General features: G+C 38.3%; 1 protein-coding gene across 6 annotated transcripts in view; it reads left to right on the top strand.

Moving 5' to 3' along the window:
* Positions 1–22,833: 22,833 nt before the first annotated feature.
* Positions 22,834–26,614, top strand: part of TAMM41 (TAM41 mitochondrial translocator assembly and maintenance homolog) — a 35,982-nt gene continuing 32,201 nt past the window's right edge. For 3 of the 6 annotated variants that reach the window (XR_011322008.1, XM_069769776.1, XM_069769780.1), the window contains exons 1-3: positions 22,834–23,052; positions 24,425–24,604; positions 26,346–26,438. Coding sequence is in view for 5 of the 6 variants with exons in the window: in XM_069769776.1 (XP_069625877.1) it covers positions 22,915–23,052; positions 24,425–24,604; positions 26,346–26,438 (411 nt within the window). In the remaining variant the exon portion in view is untranslated. The remainder of the gene's footprint in view (positions 23,053–24,424; positions 24,605–26,345; positions 26,439–26,614) is intronic. The other 3 variants (XM_069769779.1, XM_069769778.1, XM_069769777.1) reach the window with 2 other exon arrangements.

The raw sequence follows: 26,614 nt of genomic DNA, 5'->3' as shown, positions 1-26,614 counted from the left end.
AAAAGAAGCATTCAAAACACTCTTTTTTGTCTGATATTTTTAACCATATGGAAATAATGAATGCTAATTACTATGCCCAGCACACTGTGTTTTAAGGTAAGCGATTTAATTACAAAATTTCCTCAGGAGCTCTGCACTACACTGTAATTCAATAGTGAAATGCATATGTATGCAGTAAAATACAAGGCATTTTGCACATGAAAGTTTCAGTTATTTCACATACAGAGAGAAATATTCAATGTCTCCACATGGGTATGTTCACTATTACTGCAAATTATATGCAAAAAGTGGGGATACGCAAAAAAGTAGTGGCTGCAGGCAGACAGCTCGCTCAAAAGGAGCGAGAACTCTGAGCAGCCCATTGAGAAAAAAATTTGGTGCTCTCACTTTTGCAGGTCAGTGACCTAGCAGATGCTGCATTCATGACCTGCAAGAAGAGGGCAGTCAGTCACTTCAAAATGCATACAAGGAAACTTCTTAGACTGTTTAATGTCTATCAACAATGACACTCAAAGAAAAGCAGTGGAAGAGCATTTCAGGACTGTTAAGAGAAAGTTTTAATTAGACATGGTCAGAAATTTGCTAAAACAAACTCATTAGTCTGTTGGCTATGACAGTTGGCTACAGTGTGAAATCCACTGCTTTAAGTCCTTGTTCTGTCATTCTCCTATATTCCAAGGTAAAAGCCTAGCCGATGGCCTGCTCTGTGGCCAGCTCTTTCCTAATGCATGTATTTCATCTTGTGCAAATATTCACGATTCAGACAAAGATTTTCTAAGCATGGATTTCAGGTACTTAGAATCTTGGCAATATAAATACTTACACTTAGTTATACAGCTCCAAAAAGGACAGCTGTATGGAAACGTCTCTCAAAACCAGACAAGATCTCAGCCATAAAGGCACTCATTTAGTATAATGGGAGACACCTGTTTCTGGAGGGAACACAGGTCTTAATATTTCAGGTTATTTACTGTATTAATATTTTCTTACTCTTCTCAAAAGTGTTTTTAAAAGTCTTGGTATCATCCCAATGAAGAACAGGAATATTTTTTCTTTCTTTTCCTCTAACATTTTGTAGAATGAAAAGTGTTTCTGTGACCAACTTTTAATATACCCAATTTGTGGTTATGCACATGCAAGAGTCTTGTTGGCTCACACTCGTATGTGGTAAGGAGAACATTACAACTGCTAAAGGTTACAGACAGTATTAAATAAGAATGAAAGGTACTCCTGAACTTATCAAAACAAAACTGATCATATTACATGAACTAATTATCATCAATTTTAATGCCTCAGAATCTTTGTATCTAATCCAAGTTTTCCCACACAGACATTTCAAGCATGTTTGATGTATCTAGAAGGAGTTGACAGAGATATCAGTCTCTTATTTCACTCAGAAAAAGCGAAGGTAACATCATTTTCTTCATTATCTTGCAGTAGTTTGCAGTCTATTCCGATCTTCCCCAAAGAAACTGTAATATTTACCTAGAGCTTGTACCAAGTATGCAAAACACTATTTCTGTTAAACTACTTGTTTACTAAGAGAAACTTACAGCGTGCTCATCTTCAAACACTCAGTTTTACATTCATATCCATTACATTTTAAGTGTGTCTATGCCCTGTTCCAACACCTTATGATTCAAGTTTACCAGGTACAGTCTTTATGGTCTTTTTCCTTAGATTTTATAGGCCGGCCAGAGTTCTGCTTGAATTTCTACAGCATTGGGGTTTGTTTCACATTAGTTATAAGCAGTTGAGTATCACCTGCATACCAAAACATTTACTGTTGCCTACTGATCTCTGTAGTCTGGGATACAGGTTTGCAAACCTGTATAGGAATGCACAAAAAATTCCTACAGAACACAGGAGTGCAAGTTACTTGAAACATTTCAAGAGAATGTTTTTTTCTATTTTGCCTTACAGTACTGTCTCACCACAGCATACTTGGAAAAATAATGAAAGCGTTGTGTGGACACATATTTAGCCAATGGTCACAAGAGCATTCCAGATGCCTTTAGAAGGCCTTGAACAGAATAAACAAGACAAAAAAAAAAAAGAAAGATGCCAATTAGAAGAACACAGGTGCGCATTCCACGATAAAGGGAACTTGGCACAAAGAATCCCAATTTGGCAGTTTATCTTGACCAATTAGACTGAGACAAGTTTCGCATGTTTTAGTCAGTATAACCAATTATGTCATATGTTTATGCGCGTGTACAGTTTTGATATAACCAATCATTAAGTGTAACTAGGCGCGTGGACAGTGAGTGAATAATGTGTGTAACCAATAGTAAAATAGCTAAACGCATGTACGGATGTAACCAATGTATAAAAATGATGTCTGATGCTCTAGTAAAGGGTCTTCAACTATGATCATATTGATCTGTCATTGAGTCCATAATTATGCTCCCACAGCGTTGCACAGTGGAAAGTACATTTACTCTAGCATGCAAGACATTTTTAATGCGTTTTACAGTCTGACACATCAAATGAGATAAATTAAATACATGCCAGGCATCACCAGAAAAAAGCACAAGTGACAGACACAAAGAGGAGGATGGAAAAAGCACTGGGGTTTCAAGGACATGGTTGTGGGTTTTCAGACACAATGCTACTTGAATGAATTTATTAAGCCAAGATCCCTCTTCATGCTAAGAGGTTCTTAAGTACCAATCCCTTTTTTGAATCCTATACAAGGTAACTTGTCTTTGGCCAAACCTTTTGGTGCCATACCATGCAAAATAAAGCACTGTTTGCAGGCCAGTTGTTTACATTGAGTTAGAGAATGCATTCTCTAATGAAAGAGCATTTTATTGCAACACATTGTTTGGACTAATGAAACAGGTAAGTAAAGCTATTATTTCCACTGCCCTTCATATCTGGGGCAAACAAAAGCCAGGTGTTATGGACATTGCCCAACATTCCTGTTTGAAATGGAAAAGCAACTTCTTGTTCAAGGTCATATATTAAGGATAGTTTTACAAACCAAATTCTAATAGTTACTCAGAACTAGGCACATCATCCTACTGTATACATCAGAATTCCTAGTAAGTAATGGCTCTGTGAAAACAGCCTTATCTGAAAAAAACCCATGCTCCTGCCTTATTTAAAACCCATTTATCCACTCTTAAAAGGAATACATACTTTCAAATGATGCATGAGCACATTTACCAGCATAGTATAACCAGCATGCCTCTGTATGTTGATATACTATTCAGTATTGTCTGAAGCTTATACACAGAAGTCAAGGAGAAAGCAAACTCTTGGTTTCTAATATACAGTAACATTTGTCCTATTTAGAGGAACTTCCATGCTAGTAACTTAATATTGTAGATAAATTATTCATAGTAAATTTGAAATTTTCTAACACAAGTGATTTTAAAACCCAGCCCTGATGTATCCTGTAACAGATACATGTTTCTAGTTGTCAAAAAATTTAGGCTTTACAGTTTGGTTTTGTGTTTAGGCTTTTCTTTCCTGGAAAGTTTTAGTGTGGACAGAGAAGTCTTTATATCTACACAAGCTGGATATGATACCAGGATGAATTACCAGAAAGCATTCTCCAAATATTTTTAAAGAGAAATTATAGAGTCTTACCCATTAATAACATAATAAGATTAAAATACAAACAAAAGAATGAAAATTTAATTTTTAATAGAAAATCTGCCTTTATTTTCACATTCTAAGGAGAAAAGAGACAGAAAAACAGAACTTCTGGATTACCCAACAAGGAACAGATAATTTCCCCTTAAAATTGCAGTGCCCCTTTTAAATTGTGTGTTTAAAATTGCATTTTTTAAAATCCAAATTAAAATTAAGTGTTTTAAGACAGGGAGCACTAATTTCATTCTCAAAGTACTGAATTAGCTTAAATACAAAGTCCATTAAAATGCAGATGGTTGTCCAGTTGGGGAAAGCAAGATATAGAAAGTAATGGAAGTAAAACGGAGACAAAAAGGAAAAGCTCCACTATAACAAATAGGATATTATACTTCTATTATCCAAAGTACTCTACCCTCACCACTTATAAATAGTAAGGAGAGTCAAAATAAAGTCTGTTTTAGTATTAACATAAGTTATTCAGCTCCTGCATGCAGTCATAAATTATGGTCCTCATAAATGCTATACACAAGCCAAGAATTAAACTGTCAGGACAACATTAAAAGCAGTCATGAACACATCTCAAACTGAGGAATTCTTCTGTATGACTTAAGACTATTACAGAGCTATGTGAGAACTCAGAAAAAAATAGCAGCGTTTTTTTTTTAGTTATACTAATTTATAAATTTCATTTTAAAAGATCTAAATAAGAAATAATCTATACATTTCTTTGTAAACATCAGCATCTTCACAAGATTAGGACTGTTACAAACATAAATGAAACCCTAGACTGATTTGTAATTCTCTTCTAGAGTAAGCAAAAAACCCCTCCTTGCTGCCCTGAAAGAGGAAGACTGCTTTTCTCTCCCATCTCTACTGCTTTCCTAGTTCCCAAATACATTCAGCTGTTGCTTGCCTGAGGGCTGTCTGGTACTTGTCTGCTGATGGAAGTAGTGACAGCTGAATTCAGAGCACGGTGTTTGCCAGGTGATAGAACTGACTCAGCCTACCTTGCCTTCAGGCAACCCCAAGAGCTGGTCTGGAGAGGGGAAGAGAGCTGTAGGATCATGGGGATGAATGAATGAGAATGAACAAGTCACAAGACCTACCTTCAATAAGCAGAAAGCTGTTAAACCAGTGCATCTCCATCATCAAATTATAGCCCTGTTTAGTATTTCCTCTTACATGTTGATGAAATTTGTGTCCTACTATATATAATTTATACCATGTGTATGTATCAAACTGGAGACTAACAAATACTAAAAACCTTGTCTTCTCTCAGTTTCTGAAAGGTTAACCAGACGCTATTTTTGTCATCTTGGATGTATTGTAATGCTGAAGTTGTTAACAAGAACTTTCAACACAAGCTATAATTTTGGCAACTTTTGGCATTTATATTAAACTTTAGAAACGGTATTAACACAAAAACATCATTCTTCATTTATCAGAGATGCCTGCGTTTCCACTTCTATTTGAAGTTCTAGCTTTGTGCTGTTTTCAAGTAAGAGCTCTTCCAACCCTTTGCCTTTTGGCTTTATCAGGTTCATTGTCCATTGATGTTGTTCTGCAAAGAGGCATATGAGAAAGGACTGAGATTTTCCTTGCATGTTTTGTTGTACAAGACTGGCAGATGTACAATTTAGTTCACTAGAAAAGCCTACTACTCATAAGCACTTGGATTTAATCTTTCAACAAAGACTAGTTTCTTCTCTCAACTAAAAAAGCATGAGTGCAAGAAGAAAACAAAGTGATCACCTTATTCTTCCTTTGGACTTCAAGGCTCAGTCTCCAACAAATAAATTGAAAGAGTAAGTCTGACTTGTTAAAACAAAACAAACCCCACAAACAAAAAAACAACCAGCACCAAATGGTCTTTTTCTAATTCTCTGAAAAAAAACTCTTGCCAACACCTCACTATTTAAATATATGGTTCATACTGTAACCTCGCCAAGTCAGACACACTGCCACTGCCATAACCTTCGGCTGCTTGGCAAACTCAGCAGTGAGGTCAGACAAGCTTTGCAATTCCAGAAACTTTTGCCAAGAAACAAGCAAGGGCACCTTAATAAAGGGCATTCTAATGACTAACAGGAGATATGTTGTCTTATTGCTTATATATAGGCTGTCTCAGAATCCATATTCTCCACATCCATTCATTCATTTTTTTTAAACTTACCTCTTGTTTTTAACTTGTGTTTGTCTTTAAGGATTCAGTATAATCTATATACCATGGAAGCTCTTCCAGACTGTATATGTTGCTATAGGAACAGATTATTTCACTTACACAGCTCTCTTAAATGGTCAAATTGGGTAAATGCAGAAATCAACAACTGCAAAACTGATTACTTTTTTCAAGTTCATTTTGAGCATACCAAATTTTAAGAGAAATGAATCAGCAAGACATTTGCCAACTGAAGGCAAAAGTCAGATCTGAAGACAACTTTAATGGGCATCTTCAATAATATCTTTAAATAAACTATATAACATATTCACTCAAAATCTGCTTGCTACTCAGTATATTATTTCTGGAGTGATTTCTCACTAGAAAATCTTACAGGATAAGGTTATGTTTTGCACTTATTGAAGAAAAATTCACAGTATTTCAGTAACAATATACAATGCATAAGCATGAGAAAAAATAATCTGTTTTCATGTCAGTCAAGATAGATAAAGTGAAGTGAATGCATGCGTATATGTAAGTCACGTGGTGATGTATTGCAGTGCAGGCACAGCAGCACAAATCCCGTTTTTGGTTCATACTGAACTCCAGGCCATAAAGTCACTTCCATGTGCACATGAGTTACACATATCAGTGAAGAATATATTTGTAGGCAGTAAAAAAAAGTTTTAATGAAGTTACACAATAACTTTTTGAATAAAAGGAAACAAATGAGATTCAGAATGATATCAGATTCTGAATTTGAACAGTTTGGGGGTTTTTGTTGCTTTATTTTTTAAAAACAAAGGATAGGACTGTTTGTAGAAAGCTAGACTAAGAGAATATACATTTGTCTCAACTTCTTAGCACTCAATATATTTGATCACCACAAATACCCTGTTAAAATTAAGTGAGGAAAGGAAACTTTAGGAAGAGAACCATTTTAATTATTAAATCATGTGCTTTAATAAGGGTTACTTGGACTGACCACAAGGAAAAAGGCCAAAATGATATTTCTGTTGTAGGTAAGAAAAAACCTTCAGGTAGTCATCATATGTGATATTGTTCAAGTATAGTAAATACAGCATTGACACATTGACATTTAAACTGGGGGCAGGGGAGAATTGCTGTCATTATTCCATAGCCAGAAAATTACAACAATCTGGAATTCCATGGAAAACATCTTAATCTACAAGCAAATCACTTTTTGGAGTTTTACGATGCTAAAGGTTATAGACATTGTTTCATACGTAAGATCTATAAAGTCAGGATTAAAACCTGTAACTGAAAAATACCCACAAACAAAAAGGCTAAGTTTTTATAACATAACACACAGATAATAACCACTGTAACCACTTTTATACATTTGAATTATTTTATGTTATCAATAGTATATCTAGATAATACTGTGGTATATTTTTGGCTAAAAGAACTTTAGATCTCTGAGTATTTTTTCATAGTGCAAGTGTTATTCATTTATTCATAAGCAGGTCACTATGAACCTTATGCAAAATGGCTTCCTATTGTCATTTACTACCCTGATTCCCGACAGTTATCCTGAGTAAAGGCATGAGAAACCTCAGGAATATTCCACCTGGACTTTGTATCTCGCCTTTCTGAAGGTAATTACAGTTACTAGAAAGAAGAGTGTAACATTTACATCAGACCAAAGATAAGGTGGAGAAGACCCAAAATTGCTTTTATGCACAGAACTGCAGCTGACCGTTTCTTTTGCCTTCCCTTCTATATTAGCAAACTGACCAGTGGGGATGGGGCCTAGAAAACATGGGGCCAACAGATCAAGTGGTGATGCTTCATCCTGGGGAATGCCAGACTCGCCCCTAAGCAATCTGCGTGGAGTCTCTGGGTTGCCTTGTGCAGTGCAGAAGCCCTCAAAGCAAGTGGGAGGTCAGGCTGGATTTATCAGAGCTTGGAGAAAGTGGAAGGGGGAAAAAAAAAATATTGAGTGTTATATTCTGAAGGGGAAACTGAAGTTTGCAATAAAGATGAAGGGTGGGTGATGGTACACTGCAATAGAGAGATGAAGGGTGGGTGATGGTACACTGAAGGAAGAGGATGAGAAAGAAAGGGGGGGGGTGAAAGAAAGGAAGGTGCTGAAATAAACCACTGGCAACTTGATGTAATGAAAAGTACCCCAAGAAAGATATGTATATGAACAATCTTGGACATTTGATTGAATTAAAGATGGATATTCTTCCATGAGTACATTTTTGACAGGAATAGCGTTTGTGTCTGTCTGAATCCCAAAATCACTTTTTGGTACCTGCAGAATACACAAGACTTGAATTTTTTGATGTTTGAAAAAAAGTGAATCTGTGACTGCATTTTAAATTCTAGTTATGCTGCAGATGCTCAAGTTCTGCAGCACTTAGACTAATTCACTTTCACTTCAGTATACAACAAGTATTCTTTCTTACACATTACTTTATTATTCTTCATCCTAGAGCTGCATTAAGGCTATGACTCACTCAATAATGAGCTGTCTCACAGGTGTTTCACACATTTTAGTAACTTTCTAGCAGGTTAGGTTTTAACTGTATGTCCACAGGGTATGTCACAGGCAGAAAAACTTTTGTTGTGCACAACCAGAGGCAGTGTAAACACTTGAACTCACACTCTGCTCCTCCGCAGGTCTTACTATTGCAGGCAGGACAAGCTCTTGGCTATGTGGAGCTGATGACATGCATCTGCTCAGATTAGACCTCTAGAGAAGCCATGCTGTAGGCTAGCAGAAATTTCCACAATACATTAAGAGTCTTCTGCTGAAGAATACCCTAATATAATTTCTTCTACTTCTCTTGTGGGAAACATCTTTTGGTATTTTGCAGCTCTATTTTTCCCCAGTGCTCTCTGTAAATGAAAAAATCATTTGCTTCATGATTCATTTTTGTCTGAGAATCTCTGCACATGTCACCATGTAAAAAAAGCACTCAGTGCCAAGCTGTGAAGTATCCTGCATTGCCAATGTGCTTTTGTTATTTGGTTACTTAAGCAACATACTATTTTTTTTAAACCCGAAAATGAAATCTTCACAAGTCACAGAGGGCTTTAAAATCTAACTCTAAGATAGTCATAAGTGTCAGTCTATTGCTATTAGGGAAGAAAACAGTATTTTAATTTTTTTATAGTTCCCAGAAAGTCAACAGGAACACTTGACATTGATTCTAGCTCTGGAATGGAGGAGTCTTAAAAAAAGTGAGATCTGAGCCAGCTTAATTGGCTTGAATTCTTTACAAGTCTGGCTTAAAGTGGGTGAACTACTCAGTCAATACAGTATTTTGGGAGGCTGTGCATTTTATTCTGAAAGCATGAGTTTTAAGCAATGACATTTCAATTCTCTTGGAAGACAGCAGAAAAATAGATCTGAGAATTAAGCCTCCTACGTGGCCAGAGACCAGCAACAGAATGCATGAAGTAGCTGCACTAATTTCTTCTGTGCTTCTACCAATGAACTGCAGCATTCACCTTGAGAAATACCTCCCAAGATGGCTTGTTATCATACAGTTTTAATATTCAGGCTGATAATAGTAGTAAAAATGTACACGCTTTATAGGAATACTCTTTCTGTAGATATACACAAATATCAAGAACTAGTTATGAGCTGGACAGAGTTCACACGGCCAAACATGGTTACTTCCCATGTGAAATGTACTCCAGTCACTGGTCAAACAGTAACAGTGTCAGTTCCCTTTAATGATCCAGTATATGTATGCATACACATATATAGAGAGGATTCTCCTTGTTCTACTTTTTAAATTCAGGTTACCTGTAAAGATGAAAGAAGTCTTTTACTTAACTCGGGAATCTTTATCTCCTTAGTAATATGTAATTAAGTCTCCCAAAAATAGCTACTCTATAGACTTGGTAGCAGCATATTGAAATACAAACCTTAAAAAAAGCACTTACCCCTAAGCAGCCTAATATAAGTATAGAGAAAGGAATCTAGTCCTGACCAGATCTTTAAAAACTGCTCTCCAAAATTCAAGAATATCAGAATATAACATCAAATTTGTGCATACATTGGCTACATAATGACTTACACTGAAAAAAGGGTTAACAGCAATTTCAATAGGTTGAACTCAAAACAAAGTACCAAAGGTTTGTGGACCATATATGCATAGAATAACTAGGTCACAGGAAGTTAACAAAGCCCCATATAGTTGAATTCTGTGGTAAGGAGTTAGCAGAGCTGTACATCCCCTCCCAAAGGCTACAGAAGGAGCCTCAATTTCCTTAAAGATCAATACACATCTAAATCCTGAAGTGATTAGAGCAGAGTGACCCTTTCAAGAACTGCTGTCACACATCTTTTTAGTTTTACTGAAGCTTACCTACATCATTAGGACAACAGCCTGTTTCTAACAAGGAAGTCAAATACATGCATTCTTCTGTGAAGAAACATTTGTTATTCTCATTTACTATGAGGATAAGATAAACAGCTAGTTCAGGAATCATCTGAATTTTAACTGTGTTTTAAGACATCACCAATTAGAACCCAAGAAGAGCACTAAAAATACCCAGACATGCAGCTGACATATCTCCCTGATTCAACGTGGGAGCCTTGTGTGCTAACTTAGAAGCAGTGACTAACACAACTACTTTCCGTGTGTGCTCTTCCACGAACACCGTCATGTACAAAAACTATTTTTTCCTAAATAAGATGGAAAACTAAGACAAGTAGATTCCCCCCACCCCTCCCCCCAAAACAAGTAATTGCTAGGTCATTCAGGAATTCAACAAACAGAACAAACATCCAAAACTTAATATATCCAGAAAGCAGTAGTTTCAAGTTGCTGGGAAAACAACTCTTCTGATCTGCAAAGGACTTTTTTTAAGCAAAAGCTTTCTTGCATTTCCAGGCTTCTGGTAAAAGTCTGTGTTTTGGCTCTGACAGAACAGAAAATCAAAGCAGCAGTAGTCCAGGAAGTAAACAAAAAAAACCCCTGAAAATTTCAGGAACACTACCAAGTTATAAAGAATGGAACTTCTTGCTCATGCATCATACAACACTTCAATATTATTGTTACTTCAGATTAAACTGAAATATGACCTCAACACTTAAGAGGTTTTACTGGACACAGCATTCATATGCCTGTATTGTTCAATTACTCTTCAGTGTTCTCTAGTTCTAGAGCTACCTACACTCACAGACAATAGCTAAAAATCTCCATCTAGAGAAAACTCTGGAGGAATCAAAATATACCACAAGCAAGCTATTCCTTTTCGTTTCTTACAGCGAGATTTGTTAGAATGGTATGACACTATTTTTACAATTTTTATTAACACATAAAAGAAGGGAATCAGAAGAACATACCAACATGTTAAACAATTTTCAGACACTCAGATATGTAGATAGAACAAAGAGACACATTAGAAGCAGAGAATTAATTACAAATTACTGGGGAAAAACTATTTAAAGGAAAGCAAGGTACCATTCTAGTAGGAAAAGGTACCTAATAATCTTGTGAAAAATTTGCTTGTAAATCCATTATTTGTTTAGCTAAGAGCTGTCTTGTAAAGAATGAAACAGGAATGGATCATATAAAGTACATGTAGGACAAAAAAAAGGCTAAATAATCCAGTTTGTATTTAAAAAAAAAAATACAGCTTTTTAAATAACCTGCATATAAGTAAACATGAATTACATTACAGAAAATGTCAGAAAGAGCATTTTATGTGCATCTGAAGAGACTAAGGTGATGTGCATCCTGATCCTTCACACAGTTGTCAGAATTTCTGATTCTCTGATACCAAGTATGGATTCCTACTAATCCTAAACATCAGGGCAAGTAGAGCAAGTAGGGCAAGTGGTACTCAAATTCAAGCTATCAAGTTCAAAAGCAGTGGCTTTAATGCTGAGAAAAGTTTTAAAAACACTCCAAGCTCCTTTAATAATCTTTTATTTAGCTTTTGAAATTAATTGCTTATCCACACTTTGCTTCTTTTTACTGGATTTCATCACTTTCAGCCTTTGGAACACAGAGTTTTTGCAAAATAAACAAATGTTTAAGGACTAGAAGTAAGCTAAACTTCAGTGATAACAGACTGTTCTCCATCTAGACTGTGCCTCCATCTAGACAGTAGCTCAGTGGAGTTTGTACACGAACCACGGTCATGTCAGTCAGAAAAGAATAACCATAACCCTTCAATTTAGAGAAATTCTGACAATTAGGAATTACTTTTCCTCAGTTTTAGTACCTGAAAAGGGATATATTTAATGTTGCTTTCTCCACAGCTGCATATTTGCATTCAGACAAGTTAAGGTTAAGAAAACTGAACAGTGATTTACCCTCCCTAGTTATACATGGGCTACGCTATTAGGACAAATTTCAGATCTTCTTGTGGAAGGTGTATTTCTCTCCCAATGAAACTTTGCTCCCTGCTATACATCATTTACTGCCTTGTCTAAGATAATTCTAAATGTGTGAAGCAATATTCCTTTTACCATTTCCTAGAGGAAGCTAGTAGACCTGTAATTAAATAATTTATCCTGAAATGCATATTCAACTCTTCCATTTTTAATTTCAATTCATCATTGCTAAGCCAACCAATCACCTACTTCAATTAAAATCATATCTGTCCATATCATTTGATACCATTCCCTTCATAAAACACTAATGAGATTTTGTGAAACATTCTGAGTATAAAACTGTACCAGATAACACTTCCATCTACAACATCTCAAAGATGAGGGATGAATTCTTAAAATTAAGATTCTTAGGGAATTATCATTTTTAATGTAATGAAAAGGTTTCTCCAGATTTAAGAATCTGTTATTTCTATTATTGGCTATGACACTAACACTTAAGATGAAAGATTTTACCAATTATACCATTCATTTCTTGCTTTAGCATTTCACATACGTGCAAGAGTTTAGTTTTATCAGCTTATAACAAATTCTTCAAGGAAATTAAACAGTAATGACCTATTTTGTTTTGAAATAAGAAACACTCAAAATCCAAAGGACTTTTTACACAAAACGTACGCATAAACAAAGAGAGACAGCAAAGTGATTATTGAGAATCTCAAAGTGCTAACAAGGCCAAACTCTGGCAGCAACAAATCTTATACATATAAAAAACCAAAACTGCTTTATTACCCACACTGGGAAGTTCAGTGATCTATATCCAGAAACTACTGTTGCAGCACCAAGATACTTAAAAGGTAAATAAATTCCAGTAAATCATACAAACATAATACTCTAAGAAAAATGGCAATAGTCCAATTCAACTTTTGTAAGCATTAGCAAATACTGACATGGGTGACTTTCAGCACTGAAGTATCACCTACTCAGACAGTTAGCCAGCTGAATTGAACAATGAGCAAACCCAGGTACAGATACTAATACACCTGGCTAAAAAAAAGACTATTACACATGGGTTAAGGAGAGGGTGTGTTCACAGCAAACTCTGTGCTCTTAAATACCCATAGTTTTAAAAGAATAAGAGCTACATCCAGAGAAGAGGAGCACTTTCAAAGAAGAGTTTCAGATAGATTCTGTCTGGGACTTCAAAACTGCTAACAATTCAATCATAGAAAAGTCTAGGTTGGAAGGGACGCCTGGAGATCATTTGGTACAACTTTTGATTGACAGCACGGCCTTCAGTTAAGTTTTGTGAGGCTCTGTCAAGTCAAGTCTTAAATATTCCCAGCAAGGGAGATTCCACCATTTCTCTGGACAAGGTATTCCAGTATTTAATAGCTCTTATGGTGAAGGTTTGTTTTTGGTTTTTTTTTTTTTTCCCCCTTTATATCCAGACAAGTTTCCCCTGAAGCTGATTGTGTCTGTTGCCTCTTGTTCTGTCACCTTGTGAAGAGAGAGCATTTCCATCTTCTCTCCAACTTCTAGCTATTGGAAGACTATAGTCAGATCCTCTCTATTCTCTAGGCTGAACAAACCCAATTCTTAATTTTCTTTCAACCTTTCCTCATATGCCATGTTCTCTAGCTGTCTTGGTTGCCTTCTGCTAGACCCTCTCCAGTTTTTCAATGCATCTTGTGAACTGAGGAACTAGAACTGGACACCATATTCCAGATGTGGTGTGACAAACACCAGACAGAGTGGAATAATTACATCCCTGATTTGCTGGCTAAATACCTGCTGGCACAGCCCAAGACACGTTATGCCTTCATTGCTGCAAGGGCACACTGCTGTTCATTTTAGCTTGCGATCCACCGCGACACCCAGGTCCTTAGCAGCAGAGCTACACCTAGTCAGGCAGAACCCTGCCTGCACTGCTGCCTTGGCTTATTCTGTCCCAGGTGCAGGGCTCTATATTTCTCTCTGTTGAACTTCATACAATTCTTGTTGGACCTATCTTCCAATTAACTGAGATCTCTCTCAGTGATCAATTTTCCTCCTGGTACATCTGTTCCTTGTCCAGTTTAGTGTAATTTGTAAACTGCGTAACTAGGCATTCAGTACAGTCATCCAGATTGTTTATAAAGCTATTGAATGATATTGGACTCCGTTTTGTCCCCTGAAGAACTGTACTTGTGACCAGCTGCTGGTTCAGCTTTGAGTCACTAACTACTACCCTTCGAGCTTAGCAGGTCAGACAGTTTTCCACCTCTGCTCCAGTCCATTTCTTACCAGTTTGTCAACAAGGACGTTGTGGCAGCCAAAGTGAATGCATCCATTCATGACATACACAAAATATACAAAACATTTATGAATGACTAATTAAGTTCATTCTATATCATACTTAGGGCGAAGTCAAATTAATTTGAAGTTTTGAACTTCTACTTAAAAGGAAGGAGAAACACCTTTTTAACAGAAATTAAAATTCACCTGTTTCTCTTTTCTATTTATCCAATTATACGTGCACTAAAGTTTAAGATACTGTGTTCTGCAAAAGCCTTCAAAGATTGTGTAACTACAAGAGATCCAAAAGAAAAATAATCACCACAAAAAAAGATCTAATTTATAATTGCTGCTCTGCAAAGTAGTTCAAATCCTCTGAGGTTCTTCTAAATGAGAAAACAAAGCCTTATGGAATTAAATGCAGAATAAGAAAGTAAATATAACCACTACTCAGGTGAACTGCAAATGTGGACTGCAGACATTTCAGACAGATCTACTTAGGTACTTCAGGGAGCAGCATTTATGGTAAAATAAATGAAACATTAACCCTATAGAGCTGACTAGCTACGTGAAAATGGCCTTAAATATTTTTCATTTCCACTACAGCTATCCGTGTCTGTGAAACGTAGATAAGCACAGTCATTTCTAAATTAGCATAGAAAGTGTCAAAAAGTGTCTCAGTTTTTGAGAACATGATGCATTAATTAATTTTGCCATGACATTATAAAGTATAGTCAATATTAAAAGCTCCAATTTTCACAGAATATGAATTCTATTGATTGTATCTCCCACTGTAACAATTTCAAAGAAATCAGCTTAAGCAATGCAAGAAAAGCTAGGGTTCCACTGATAACAACAATATAATACAAGTGAGTGTTTTCCATAAACGAGGAAATACAATGCCAATTTGCCATTCCATACATGGAATTAAGAATAACAATCTAGAGTCTCCTTTTGGACTAGAACCTAGAAAGGATAAAGAGCATAAATTAAGACTATATGAGGGATAAAAAATTCCTCCTGATTAAGATCAGTGTTTATGAAAAATGAAGTGGTCTTAAAATTACATTTTTCAGGACATGTTCATTAATTGCTTGTCAGTTGTTTTCTAGGCCAACACCTTCACTCATCTTTACCCCATTTCACAGTCCTGTCACCTTGCTCTCCTCCCTCTCTTGCTTCAGGGCATAAAGGACCTTGCCTAGCCTAGCCAGGTAAGGGAAAGCAGTGGTACAAAGTACTTGTTTAGTAGCAGAATTGCAAGAAGGATTGTAGGAGATAAACTCTTTGTGCTTTCACACAACCCACACAAGCATCAGCTTAAAGTATCACTGTAATGTATTTTTCAGTGTCACTTGCTGTTTATTCTGCTTAATGATCCTTTTCATTTTTTTTTGTGCACTGAATTTCAACACTGCTTTAGTAATAGATGATGATGAGAACATGCAGTTTAGTGGCTATAATAATTATGCTGATAAATAATGTACTGTATTGAAGCTATAACTGCCTTGCTTATGAACAGATTCAAAGATATTAGTATATCAGTAATAATTTAGGCAGTTAAATACACTTGAATTCAAGCTGTTGTATGTTGGAGTAACTTTATTGTACAAATTGTACAAGCACACTACAAAATCTCACTCGCTTTTACAAACTGCTATTTAATGAAATGCAGCTAAGCTATAGTTAACAGTTGATCAACTGAAATACTTGGAAATACCAAAGAACCCCTCCAGAATACATGGTGGGCATTCAGAACCTCAGATCATCACACACACAGCCTAACATACTTGACATGGCTTATTACCATCTACATGTATGATAGGAAAAAACAAGTCCTTAATAAATGTTATGGTTAGTCATGCAATATACTGTTTCAGTTAGAAATACTCACAAAATGGAATTAAAAATAAGGATGGTAAGGAAACATCCTATTACAGTCATCGCCCCCAAAAGCATTATTACCATTGTAATTACTTGTTACTGAAGTTACCTTCAGGTGGTGTTTCATCACTTGCCTCACTACTTCCAGTGAATAGAGCCATTGACAAGCCAGCATCTGGTATTGCTCTAGGTTAATGCCACTGGGAACACAGCTAGAGTTTTGTTACCTTTCCAGAGCCACACTTGTTAATAATTCAGGAGTGCAGAGCTGAAATAGGAAGTAATGAACTGGGGATAACCTACAGCTTCTATTTGTTCCATCCAATAATGGCACAAGGGAACAGCCTAATTTGTTGCTGTTTGATGTCCCCACAGAGGGGAAAAAAACCATTAAAGGTGGCTTTTTCTTATCATTTCTATCCAAATAGAGAAATTAAGGTGCAAATTCCCTAAAAGCTTTAAGGTGGGATACTAGTTTAAAGCATTCAGTAAGAAGAATGACAATGCTATTGGTCACTTCTGCAAAACAGTGGCTCCCAGCTCCCACAGGGTTTCAGCTGGCAACATGTCATACTTGATCTCATATAGAGGTCAGTTCCCCGTTGGTCAGAAGTTGCCGGGGACAAAAAAAACTACTTGGCCTGGGGTGAAATAGCCTGCGGTACACCACCTGCAGGAACACATCACGATTTTCGTCTCACAATGTTTCACTGCATCCCACAGAAAGATTAGTGTTGCTGTGTAAAAATATGTTCTCTCACACATTGCCAGTCTGTCACAGAAATCCCTTCCTGACTAGAATGAGCAAACAGACAGAACCAAGGTGAGAAGAAAAGCCACAAATTTCAGTATTTAAGCAACTTTTCTACTTGTTTTTATTTCTATTATTGTTGCCTGGTAAAAATCAACTTGTTGATTGATTGTAACTGTTGCCTGGTAATAATCTCTCAGCAAGAGAAGGGCAAGCCTTTGTATGGCAATGACTGAGCTAGTTTCAGCAACAGGTCTAGAGGAGACACCTAGAAATATCCAGCTATTTCTCTGTACTTCTTGGAAAATAATCCCTTGGATACCAATGAGTCACAGGGTCACAAATAAGCTTGGGGGGGGGGGGGGGGGGGCAAGGGAGGCTTTACTAACAAAGTGTAACAAATAGCACACATTCCCTAAACACTTCCAAGTGGCTTCACACCTCAACCTCTTCAAAACTAAGCAAAAAGGTTTGTGTGTCACCTCCCTCCCCGCCCCCCTTTGCTTTGTTTAGAATCAATATTTTCCCTTAGAATCCACAGGAGGTCATTCAGATCTGATACAGAAACAGAAGACACCTGGTGGTGTTTAGTTGTTAGTGTGTACAAAGAGCAAGCCAATTCATACCTGTGTACAGCTGCACCAGCAACAATTAACATAATCCATGCTTTAAATAAAAAAAAGTGATGGAGAACTTAAAACAATGTAATTGCAGAAATATACAGAAATTTAAAACCAACAATACGATATGAGTTACTGATTCCAGTTACTGCCACTATTTTATGAAAATTACTTTGTATATAGGTATGGTTACGTACACAAGAAGTAGCAACTCTATGATCATAGGAGGCTGCCACCTCCAACAGACACATGCTATGGAAAAGGAGAACAGATTCCCCACTACTGAAAAACTGAAGGACACAAAGTTGTTGGTGGAACATCCACAGAGGCAAGAATAGAGGAAGAACTGAATGAGCTTATTCTTGGGAAGCAGTATCACCACAAGTGAGATACTTACCACCACATAAGCCACAACATTTCTGACGCTGTGGAAAAGAACCACTGGTCCATACAGAAGTGCACAGAGGAGCTGAGCTCAATTCTAAACTGCCAGATCAACTCATGGATTGACAGACTGTAAGTATTCAGATTTCCATATTAAATTAGTGAAAAATTGTTATTTTTAGACAAAGATGCTGGTATTAAGATAATCTGAATATCTGATACTGAAGCTTTCTATAATATGATGCTTAGCACATGCTTTGAGCTGCATATACCACTTGGAATTCAGACACTGAGCAAAGTCAACATGTGTGAGACTCCTGGAGTCTAAGGACCTAGAGAACACAGTGGCGAGGTAGAAACAAAAACTACACCTGTATATAAACTTTCTAGTTATGTGAGGGCTGTTCAAAGTATGCATTTCATTGCCAGTGGCAAAAACTGAAATAAAAGCTGAAGGTCAGACTTTTGTCATGCTCTCTTATGAGAAATACACTGCAGTAAGTACCAGAACTTACTTGGCTAAAAAATAAGGAATAAAATCAACATGACTGTGCAACATAAAGAATATTGTACCCTTCCTTACACAACTTTAATGCATGGAATCAATCACAGCCAAGATTCTAAGTGAGAAAATTTTATAAAAAAACCCAAGTACTTGCATCTTTTGAACCAGCACTGTCAACAGAAGAAGAAATTTTATCATCTCTCTTGCTTGTACCAGCACAAACATGTGTGGTAAAGCACACTGGTGACCTGGTTAAAACTAGACTGGTTTAAAAAAAAAAAAAAACAAAAACCACAGTTGATTTTAACCCACACCAACTCCCCAATCTGTTCTGATATGCAGCCACGCAAACACCTACACTGATAGAAGCGGCTAGAAGAAAACTGCTCCCTTCAACAGCAGTGCTGGCTGAAAGTGTAAATGAGACTTAAGACCTTCTGGTGTTTGCAGATTTTCTTACCAAAGCTAGCAAAGCAAAAGCTAGACTGAAAAACAGATTAGAGGCCAAGTTCAAAATCAGTACGAGACATAAAATAATTTTACATAGACTTTAAAATAAGCTTTTTATAGACTGAAAATTTTGTCCCAGATCACGAGGTATTAGTCTCAAAACTAACTCTGCTATTGGAAAAAAAACCCCAACAATTTAAAGGTCAGTAATAGGTACAAGAAACAAGCTTTAGATTTAGCCTAAAATACATAAAAGCCAGTTGAGGAAATACAACAAAGAACACAGTTGTAGGGAAGTTGGAAAACAAGGCCTTTAAGTTATATGAACAAAATCCACCTTGGAAGCCTCAAGGAGAGGTTCTGAGCTGGTAAGAAAGATCAAGATGGACAATTCTGCAATACTCAAGCAACTTTGTTCCCCAGGTTTTCCTCTAATACTGTTGTGGTTTAACCCCAGCCAGCAACTAAGCACACACAGCTGCTCACTCACTTCCCCTCCACCCAGTGGGATGGGGGAGACAATAGGGGGGGAAGTAAGACTCATGGGTTGAGAAAAGAACAGTTTAACAGGACAGAAAGGAAGAAAATAATGATTATTATTATAACAATAATAATAATAAAAGAAAAACAAGCAACGCACAATGCAATTACTCACCAAATGATGCCCAGTTAGTTCCCAAGCCACAGTGCCCCCAGGCCAACTCCCCCCAGTTTATATACTGGGCATGACATCACATGGTCTGGAATACCCCTTTGGCCAGTTGGGGTCAGCTGCCCTGGCTGTGTCCCCTCCCAACTTCTTGTGCCACTGCAGCCTTCTTGCTGGCTGGGCATGAGAAGCTGAAAAATCCTTGACTTGGTATAAACACTACTTGGCAACAACTGAAAACATCAGTGTGTTACCAACATTCTTCTCATACTAAATCCAAAACATAACAGTATACCAGCTACTAGAAGAAAAAGACAAACCTCTATCTCAGCCAAAACCAGAACAAATACACAAATATTCGAGCAAAAATGCTCCAAATATCTTATTGCCCCTCAAGAATTTGTTCTGTTACCTTAATTTTAAATATCAGCCAACAGTATAACAACTTCCTTCTGAAAGGTTACTAGCCTGTACATTTTCAGACAAGCTTTCCCTTTTTTACTTATTTATTAGAATAAGTACATTCTAGATCAATACCATCCATAAAAATATATTTCATGAGCTTTTATTTTTCTCTTGATCTTATGAAATTAGACTTACTCTAAGAAGATGGAATAAAAGTTACCTATTTTTCAGAGCTACGGATTTAAGACTTCCAAGCAAATAGGCATCATAAATTCAGCACAGTGAATGCATAGCAACCTTTCACTTAGCTCTGAGCTACTTCCAATTTAGTTAAGCTACTGAATGCAATTTAAAGGCAGGCTGGGATAGGGGGATGTTCCTTATTAGCTAATCATTTCCATTCATAACACCTTGCCTCAATTAAACATTTTTATACCTTCTCCTTACTCATGCTTTCCTCTAGATAATTCTAACGGTGAGCTCTCTTCTGATCATCTTTTTAATAAAATTGATGATGGAGAATTATGGATCTCTTCTTTTCTTGAGTTTGCAGGTACCTATAAAGAAGGCGAAGAGAGTTTAGAAAATAAACTTCACCAATAAGTGAGTGTAGATATTTGAAAGTTTTCTCACTAAACTTTCTAAGTGGTGACAAGAAGAAATAGTTGAGCAATACCAGCTACTTATACCACCTTTCTTTGTTGGCTAATTTAAATTCTTAAGTAATTAAATTAAATTGTTTACTAACCAGACAGGATTTTACCAGTTATACCAGCATGCAACAAACACAGTGCCACAATTTAAAGGTGACTCTTTTAAGTTTCAGCAAATATTCTAAAAATGGAACATTTAGTAAATTTATTCACACTGGTGCTTGAGAATGTGCCAAATTAGTACAACTAATTTAAAAAACTATATAAAGCCAACACTTAAATGGGTGAACTATCACCTAATATAAATTGCACCCCAACATTTTATTCAGGATGATGAATATCTGATAGTCCCCCCAAAATTTTTCATTGGATAATTCCATAAATTGTGTTTTAGAGTTAGATCCTCCTTCAAAAGTAATGCAAACTCTCTTGCTAACCTAAGCAGTAGGAAAGAATTTTGAATGCGAGCTCAACAAATCTACTGCTCTTTATATTGTGTGCCATGAAGTATTTAAATGACAAATATTAATTAATATAGATTAATATAACAATTAATATAAATATATTAGTAATACAATTAATAATTAAAATACTTTTACTAGGGAAAGAACAAGGTGCATGATCTGATTTATGACTAGTTAAATCAGCGCAAAGACACTACTGGGTACCGAACCACAATCTTAGCAGAAAGCAAAAGTCCCCAAACTCCAGCCATAGTTGGACCTTTGGGACCTTATTATTCAGAATAGTAAAAATCCATTTAGTTACAATGGGATTATTTCTAACGTAAACACATGTTCCTTTTAGCATACTACAGTTTCTCCTCTGAAAGCGAGTATTTAGAGTGGAGACCTCAGAAGGAAGGGTCTGTCTGACTGAGTCATTTGATGTAGAAAAGCTCAAAAGAGTAGAGGTCTGATGCAGTTTTATGGTGGCACCCGCCTCACATAGTTTTATATTATTTGCCACCAGAGACGAGGATTCTTCTCTTGCCTCGAGTGCTCCCTTCCAACATTCCTAATGGCCAGGTTCACACACATGCTAATTCATCATATGCTAATTATCATCACAAAAACAATTATATAGACGGTGACTTAACTGTATATCGAACTGCATTTTCTGTAATAGAGAGTTACAGATCCTTTCATGTTTGTTTCAAGCAGATGCCACGAGTCCAGTGATGTCTAAAGACCTAATCACATTTGAAATTTAGTGCAAGTATAAAATTTAGCTTGGCAACGCCTCAGACTGGATGCGACCTGCGACCGTTTCCTCAGAACAGTATACAGCATAAATAGGGTATGTTGAAAGCCATAAAACCAAGGAAGATGAAATGTGATCTTTGGGAAGACAGATGTAGGGAAGCATAAAATCGTGAGGAAATGAGATACGCTTCAATCTCATGAGCCCTTTTTATACATTTAGTACTCTCATTGAGTTAAGTTTATTATGTAGGACTTGAAAATTAAAACCAAGCCAGGCTCAGCACAAGGGGAGTGTGAGACAATCGCGAGCACAAACGTGATGATGAAACGCTGTGGGCCTTCTGTTTTCATAGCATGGGGGACGTGTGAAGAAGTATAAAACCGCTGACAATTCCTGAGGGAAGCCCCGAATCAGTACAAAATACCGGTAAAAAAAAAAAAGGAAAAAGGAGGAAAAATAATCGAAAAAGGGGCACTGAACTGCGATGACCTAAAAAAATTAGAGTGAAACGGGGGTGGGGGCCGGGGGAAGACTGGAAAACTAAACCCATCCGCTGAATACAACCTCGCTGCCGCCGCTCAGCTTAACGGCCCCCCGGGCTCGGTCCGGCCAGCCCACCTCAGGAGGGACTCAGCCTGAAACGCACCGCAGCCGCTCCCTGACACCTCAACGGGCCTTACCGGCGGGAACGCCCTCTCCCGGGGCTCCGGGACACCGAGAGAGGCCCCGGGCGCGGGTCGTGGCCGCCGCCGCCGCCCGCCCGGAGAGGAGCTCCCTCAGCGGCCGCGGGGAGTCGCCGCCGCCGCCGCGGGCGGGAAAACAGCGGCGGCGGGCGGCCGAGCCCCGCCATCCCCGCGCCGGACGGCAGAGGGCGCTGTGGGCGGGCGCCGCCGCCCGCTGCCGGCTGCGGCCTCTCTTCCCCGCGCCGCCGCCGCCGCCTCCTCCTCCCTCAGCCGGCGGGCGGGCAGAGGCGGCGCGGCGGGAAGGCGGGCCGGGCCGGGCCGGAGCGGAGCGGAGCGGAGCGGGCGCTGCCCGGTGGGCTCCATGGCGCTGCCGGTGCTGTCGAGCTCGGGGGTGAAGTTCCGGCGGGTCCTGGCGCACTTCCCTCAGGAGCTCAGCCTGGCCTTCGCCTACGGGTCCGGAGTTTTCCGGCAGGCGGGGGCCTCGGCCGGGCACGGCGAGGTGAGCGCGGCGGCCTCCCCCGGCCCGGGCCGGCCCCTCGGAGCAAACCCCCGCCGCGGTGTGTGGGGAGCGTGCTTTGGACCATCGCCTACGGGTCCGGAGTTTTCCGGCAGGCGGGAGGGCCGCCGTGGCCGCGGGCCTTGTGCGTTTCTGTCACCGGCGTGGAGCTGGCCCGGCGCGGTAGCTGGAGCTGCCTCCGGCCCTGCGGTTGTGGCCTGTGCGCGAAAGAGGGGCTAAAACCCCCACGTCCCTCACCAAATCGCGAGTGAGCGGGGCCGGTGTGCCGGCCTTGCCGAGGCGGGGTGTCCCGGGGGGCCCTCGGTGCCGGTGTGCGTTCCGGTGCCCCGTTAGCCGCCGAGTCGCAGGTTGGCCAAGCACAAGCGCTCCCTGTGCGCTGCCTGAGGGTGACTCAAGCGAAATACGTTGCCGCGCTGAAGTGGCCTTCTGGGCGCCCCTTCAGCGTTTGGAGGCCAGGCTGCTTGGAAGTAGCCATTTGTTTGTGTGTCTGTCTGTACCTGACCTTTTAAAAATTGTTAATAGGCAGTATTGCTCGTTAAGACTTGCCTGCTAAGTGCTCCCCACAAATGTGACTTTGGATGTGTCTCATTTTCCTTTCTGAAAAGAGAAGAACAGAGGATAATAAGAATTTCAGAGCGCTAACAGCATCTTATCCTCACACAAAAGAACGGGGAGGGGGGAAGGTAGCTAACAGACTATCTTTTCAGTAGTATTAACTGATTAGCTAAGATGCAGCCCAGAACTAGTAAGCCACAGAGAGAGATTGGCCTAATGAATTTGAACTAATGTCACTCCAGCTATTAGTTTGTTGTAGGTATGAGCTGTAAACTTTCAGCTTGTCTGTGTGCAGGGAATGTGTGGACTGATTTCTTCAGAAAAGCAGGGCATGTGTTATAAGTCTTTGGAGTTTGGATTGTTTTGTTGGCAAAAGCAAGTGAATATGCTAGAAGTGAATTTCTTGCTGCCAGCTCTGCCCACATCTCCCGAATCATGGTCTCACGTATTAGCAAAAGTCCTGTTCGTTAGCAGTTTAAGCTGTTATGCTGAGCTGTGAACTAGGACAATGGAGATCTCATCATGTGCTCCCGTTTTGGAGGGTTGAAGTTTGGTCCTGTAGCCAGGGAGACCAGAAAATTTTGGACCATCTCTGCTAGACTGACTAGAAAGCATGCAACTTCATCAGAACCTTTAAACTGTATCTGACATTAATGCTTGTGTTTTGGATTTATTTTTTTTTTACTCATGTGAAAAATGATTACCTGGAAGTTTGATACTATGTATATCTTGGATTAATATGATTAACGTTTGTTGCTTCCTGACATATAAACCCCAACATTTTTCTCCTTATCCACAGAACAATATGCTGGACTTTGTGTTTGCTGTTGATGACTCTGTGACCTGGCATATGATGAACTTGTTAAAGAACAGGAGTCATTATTCCTTCCTAAAACTTTTTGGGCCAAAACAGATAAGTAGTATACAGAGCTATGGAGCAGGGATTTACTACAATACTTTAGTGCCATGTAATGGTAGGGTAAGTACAAGTACTTCGGGTAAAATAAGTCAAATGTCTGTGTGCAAAGTATTGAAATTACTAGCTTAAAGCAGATTTCTGTGCAGGAAGCAAATCTTGTAGATTGTAACTGATACTTAACTTATGGTATCTTCAACATTTATGTCTCAAAACTGTTTCACAAACAGCATATTAATTAAGAAGCAAACAGATTTTTTTTTTGTTTGGAATTTACAACTAAAGCACATCAGAAACTGGCTTTATATTCCTTATTACTTGCTGTCTGCCAGTTTTGGTGGTTCTAAAGTGTATCATGGGGAAACAGGGCCTTAATTACAGCAGTTGATCGTGTAGTAATAGCAAAGTGGATCCTTACGGTTTGACATAAAATGCAAATATTTAACACAGCGAGTTGGAATTGACATCTGTGCTGTTCAACAGCTAACGTCCTGACCTGTGAAGCTTGGGTATAATTAATAGTTCTAGGTAAGTAGTACTTGTCCAGCAAGTCCTGCTCCTGCATCTATGTGTAGACTGTGTTTGGAGGAGGAGTGCAGATAGGAGTCAGGAGAGGGAAACACTGTATCTGTCTTGGTGTTGATTTTGAGTAACTTTTGCCATGAGGTGACAAACTGTACATAGGGAAAGCAAGTTCTTTTAAGGAAGATGGGAAATGAAATGAAAAGAAATGAAGGACAGTCATGGAAAAATGCCATGTGACCAACAGGGCACGCATGGTTGCAATAATGTTGGGTATACATCAGAATTCTTCATAGGAAGTTGGAGAAGTAAAGTAGTCTGTTAGGTACTTGCTGTTTTGTTTAAAGGCATCTGTATGAGGCAAGAATTTGGGGTTTAAACCTTGTTCACTTTATGTAAAAAGGGATTTTGGATTTTATTTTAAGTACTGGTGATCTTTGCTATGAAATTCTGTTCTTCTTGGCTCTTTATGCCCTTATCTCATGCTGTAATGACTCAGTCATATTACAGTCTCTGGTCCTTTGTTATCCAGAAATTCTGGAGTTGGCTTCCTTGCTGTGGTGATAATCTTTGGAAACTCAGGAAGTGCAAATTGGTAACAAACCGCTGAAAGTTCGTCTTTTTTTCAGTTACATAAAATGAACTACAAAATCACAATTTGTTTTCTAACATCAAAGAGCAAAAGAAAAAGCTCACTGATATACACCCTAGCCCGCAATAATGCTACACATAAATGTGTAGGGGTTTTGTTTATTTTAGATCTCTGACAAAATAGTTCTTTAGTGTTTTCAATATCATAAAGGATACTGTGGATTATGCCAACTATTGTAATGTTTGGCTGGTACAAAACTGATCGTAACCTTTCCAAAATTTTTTTATGAACAGTTGTATTTTAATGTTCAGATCTCTTCAGTGTCAGTGTCTGTCTAGACTAGGTTTTGGGGGGATTTAAAGTCTTTTGCTTTAGTGATTGATGCTGGAGTGACTTTATTGTAACTTTGATTCTAGAACGGATCTTAAAGACTTCTGTGCATTCCACTTTTTTCTTTTTTTTTCCAGAAGTTTGCATGTAAATAGGAATTATTTTTTTTACCTCCTGTGTTCATTAAAACATTAAAACGTTTTAAAAACATTAAAACGTTTTAATGTTGTGCATCCAGTTTTTTATTGGACGTGTGTGTTCCTTAGAATTAATGACAGTTGTAGTAAGTAGTAAGTTTTATGCAGTGGATGTGGTGCAGGTATATGGTTTTTCAAAAGCCTTTATTTTGCTTTTTTCCAGATGATAAAATATGGTGTAATTAGCACTGATACCCTGATTGATGATTTACTTCACTGGAAAACCCTGTATGTCGCTGGACGCCTCCAAAAACCGGTAACTGTTAGTCTGTTCAGTTATCTGCCTTGAAATGCAGGAAATTACAGGGCTGGAAAATTATCAGTTGTAGTTTTAACTTTAACTGTTAAGGATCTATATGTGTCAGTACTGAACAAATGATCTGCTCTGGTTTAGGGATCTAGTCCTAGAGGGATAATCTCTCAGAAAGGAAG

This window comes from Haliaeetus albicilla, chromosome 24, assembly GCF_947461875.1.
Source record: "Haliaeetus albicilla chromosome 24, bHalAlb1.1, whole genome shotgun sequence".
NCBI classification, from domain to species: Eukaryota; Metazoa; Chordata; class Aves; order Accipitriformes; family Accipitridae; genus Haliaeetus; species Haliaeetus albicilla.
The sequence above is the reverse complement of the archived record's forward strand: the minus strand, read 5'-3'. Positions and strand labels throughout refer to the sequence as shown.